The sequence below is a fragment of the Mytilus californianus genome, unplaced genomic scaffold, assembly GCF_021869535.1.
Source record: "Mytilus californianus isolate M0D057914Y unplaced genomic scaffold, xbMytCali1.0.p SCAF_2, whole genome shotgun sequence".
Classification (NCBI taxonomy): domain Eukaryota; kingdom Metazoa; phylum Mollusca; class Bivalvia; order Mytilida; family Mytilidae; genus Mytilus; species Mytilus californianus.
The window spans coordinates 81,490,760-81,495,123 of record NW_026262668.1 but is presented as its reverse complement, the minus strand read 5'-3'; the positions used below and the strand labels follow the sequence as shown (position 1 = coordinate 81,495,123).

The window sequence follows — 4,364 nt, the reverse complement described above, 5'->3', positions numbered from 1 at the left end:
CATTTTTGGTTTAAATTCTAAAGGAATATAAAACAGAATGTTTTATCTAGTTATGCTATTGGGTGATAGGTTTGGTTGCCAATGAAATGACCAATATCTTATTCCTACATCAAACAATTTATGTTTTTGTCTCGTTTGCCACTTATTCATAAAGGGAAAAGAATCGTGTATCGGCAACTCAAAAATACTTGGCTGGATTTAAATGACACTTTTCCAGAATCTTCTTTCATAATGCTGTTGTGACTTGCTATTATTTTAGTCCAATTAACCCATAGTCATTTTGCTTCCTGCATTGATTGCCTTGAATTTCTTAGTTCAATCTTTCATATTTATCGTTTTTCTATGCACATGCGTTTTCTTTCAAGCACGATTATAAATTATATCTTTTGTGTTACTGGTATCAAAGAAGATCAGATGACAGGGAAAAGGAAAGTTTGTTCTATCCAAACAAAAAACCTGACAAAAAAAAAATGTAACTTGGAACATTGATATGTTCCAACTGTCTTATATAACCACAATCCAGTCCACTTTTCCTCGAATGTCAGACATCACCAAATGAGACTAATTACAGAATTTGTACTTACAAGAGCAAAACGAAAGGTGCCATATATAGAGCAGGATCTGCTAATTTTCCCGAGCACCTGAGAATCCCCCCGGTTTTAGTGGGGTTAGTGTTGCACTGTTTTTGGTTGTTGTGTTTTGTAGAATGTTGTTTATCTTTTCGTCGTTTTTCGTTATTTGCCATGGCGTTGTCAGTTTGTCGTTTTTCGTTATTTGCCATGGCGTTGTCAGTTCGTCGTTTTTCGTTATTTGCCATGGCGTTGTCAGTTCGTCGTTTTTCGTTATTTGCCATGGCGTTGTCAGTTTGCAATTGACTTATGATATAAATAAAACTGATATAAATAAGAAGATGTGGTATGAGTGCCAATGAGACAACTATCCATCCAAGTCATAGTGTGTAAAAAATAAACAATTATAGGTCAAAGTACGACCTTCAACACGGAGCCTTGGCTCACACCGAACAGCAAGCTATAAAGGGTACAAAAATGACTAGTGTAAAACAATTCAAACAGGAAAACTAACGATCTAATCTAAAAAAAAGACTAGAAAAGAGAAACACTTATGAACCACACCAACAAACGACAACCACTGAATAACAGGCTCCTATGAGTTTGAATATCCATTTGGTATCTCCCGGCTTTCTTTTAGCATAATTTATTTGTGTTGATATTATCAGAAATTATCAATGAAATTTATTTTCTGGTTTAGAGTTACGCTCGTGAATGTTCACACTGATACGGAGTGACTGCATTAAAAGGGGGTGTGCTCCTTACACAAAAAACTGCTCCAACAGAGGCATAAGAAAGAACGACTGAATCGATTCTATTAGTTTTACAGTTACCATCACGAATTGGTTGACGGATACAATGTGTCGGTTTCTCAACTCACTAGCGACATGTTTTCTTTAGTTACCAGACCGGGCTAAGTATAGTCGTCGGATATGTAATTTAACGGATATTTACTGTGTACGAATTTGCATGGCGAGTGATGCATGTACAGCAGGAAACGCTTACCCTGTCGACGCACCGCTACGCTCCTTAAGAAGGTCATGCGATTCCTTCCGATTTTGTCGGTTTATGAGATTTGAATATCGGCAAACTACTGTTGCCTCAATTTAGATGCAGTTGCGGATAGAAAGTGCCGACGATTGACCGTACATTTCTCACTAACGAACAAAAGAACGAACGAATATCATCGCCCCAATAAGCATGCATGGGTTGATGAACTTTATTATCACATACAAAGTAGATATGCAGTATACTAGTATTTACAGGAGTAATTAGTTTTTTGTCATTGATGCGCATTCTAAAATGAATTAATACATTTGTAAATTCTCATAGATCAATACTTAATAACGATAATGAGCTGATTTTTCAGTTATAAAAATTGATTGTAAACAGATGTGTCACGACAGCAGGTTGAAAGACATCCAAGTAAGTCACTTTTTATACATTAGATACATGCTTTTCAATATTTTATCATTGTTAAGGGTTAAACCATAAGCAAGAAATTCGTGTATCCATGTTTATAATTCTATTTGCACACTTTGACATAGTTTAGTTTGAGTAAATCATAAACCGTTTTAAGTTCCCCTGGAAATATGTGTCTATATACACTTCTCAATTAGATAAGATAAAGCTGTTCCGGTTTCACATGCCTGCCTGACTTCTATAACCAATGAAAAATGTGAACATCGATAAGAATGGCGCAAATTGTGGTTCTGAAAATAAATAAGGTAAAGATGAATTTGTCCAACTTGTCTTAAGACTTCCTCGCGTTAACAAGACATTCGAGTCTCAAATACTCAAGCACTAATGAAAAGCAAAGGAAAGGTCAAACTCATAACATAAACGGTACCAAATTTACTGCACCAGATGTGCAATTTGTCCATTTATGTCTCTTCAGTGCTGCTAAACAGGCATTTTAGGGAAATACAGTGCTCAAAATAACAAATCAATTGTTTTGTACTTCTCTATAAAAGACTTGTCTGATAGCAAAGTTCATGTCTGACATCTAAGAGGAAAGGCAAACTACAAGATAACAAATTTCATAATATATTTACATAAGGAACATATATCTTTTCAGAGTGCAGTAGAAGATGTTATGCAACAGAAATAAACCTCGATATTGTATTATTCTGTTGAACCTACTACTAATTAAAGTGATTGGCGTCGAAAAGTATTATCATGGAATCAACATGGAAAGTTTTAATGTTCAAAATCGTGTGATCTCCTCTTTTGATAGAGAACATATTACAAAACTTTCCTCCTCAAAATTAGAGAAAGACACTTACCTTAGATACCTTGCTTATAACAAATATAACACTTTGTCACTTGAAAAAATAGTGGCAACGATTCAAATTAATAGAAAGGAAGTTAATGCTTGCACTCAGCCACAACAGAAAGTAGTATTTCTGAAAGTTCACAAAGCTGGTAGTACAACAGTCCAAAATATATTTCTGCGTTATGGAGACACGAATGGACTGAATATTGCCTTACCAAAAACATATGATATGGAGTGTTTTAATTATTTGGGTTTTGAAAGTATATTAAACAAATCAAGAATAATGACACTTCCAAGAAATGAAACTATGCATATTTTTTGTAATCACGCTATTTACAACAAAGAAGTATATACAGAATTCATGGGACTGGATACTCTTTACATAGGAATACTTCGAGATCCAGTCACTCAGTGGACGTCTGCAACATTCTTCTATGGTTTTATTGAATACCTACGTGATCTTCTTGGAGAACACCTTGAAGACAGACAACTTCTATCTGCCTTTTTGGAATACCCTAATATTTTCCATAACTGTCCACATACTCACAATTCAATGTTTGAAGATTTAGGACTTTCACTTAAGGATTCCAACAACCAATCAGCAGCCGAAAAATACCTAAGACTTCTTGACAACGACATTGCGTTTGTTATGTTTATGGAACATTTTGATGAATCTTTGATTCTTTTGAAAAGACTTCTATGTTGGGATATCAAAGACATCATGTACGTTCCGTTAAATATTAACAGTGAAAAAAGGAAAAGGAAAATACATTTGACAGATAAAGATCAGCATAATTTATTCAAATATAATTACGCAGATTTTAGACTTTACGTGCATTTTAAAGAGAAATTTTACAACAGGATAAAACAATCTGGAAACAATTTTTTTTCAGAAGTAAAAAAATTTAAAAACGCAAGAAAATCTGTCACAGAATACTGCAAAATATGTTTATCAGCAAATTTCTCTAGTTGTACCGAGTTAACAATATTGCCATCAGAATGGAGTGAACAGTTTACTATAACTGGAAAGGACTGTCGTTTCATGATGTCACAAGAGGAATCTTTACTTTTGGAACTAATGAATAAAGCCAAACAAAGATATGGTATTAATCATCAGAAAAATTAAAATATTTAACAGCTGACGACGGTAGTTTTTATTGAAAGATAACTGCAAATGACTCGATAGGTTTTCATTCCGATATCATGCTTTACATTGGTCCTTTCGTGTGCATTTGGATACAAATTATGTTTTTCCTTGTTTTATAATACTTTCTTCCATCGTTGATGTGGGGATTTTTTTACACTAATATAGTGTTAGAAACTTGCTAGGACTCGACATAACAATAGCACATTCAAATATAATCCAGTGTGCTATATACACATATGTAATCATAGTTCAAAGACTAAGTCTAACGAACCAGCAACGTTGTACGACCAAACATAGAATAACTGTATAAACTTCAACTGTATATAGATTCTATATAGCATACATAATACATGGCCATGTTCTGTGTAACTAG

The 4,364-nt window shown here is 34.1% G+C and overlaps 1 protein-coding gene across 1 annotated transcript; it reads left to right on the top strand.

Moving 5' to 3' along the window:
• Window positions 1-2,758: 2,758 nt before the first annotated feature.
• On the top strand, window positions 2,759-3,970 carry LOC127727696 (galactose-3-O-sulfotransferase 4-like). The gene has a single exon (XM_052234811.1). It carries the CDS (start codon window positions 2,759-2,761, stop codon window positions 3,968-3,970), a length of 1,212 nt encoding a protein of 403 aa, XP_052090771.1.
• Window positions 3,971-4,364: the final 394 nt, after the last annotated feature.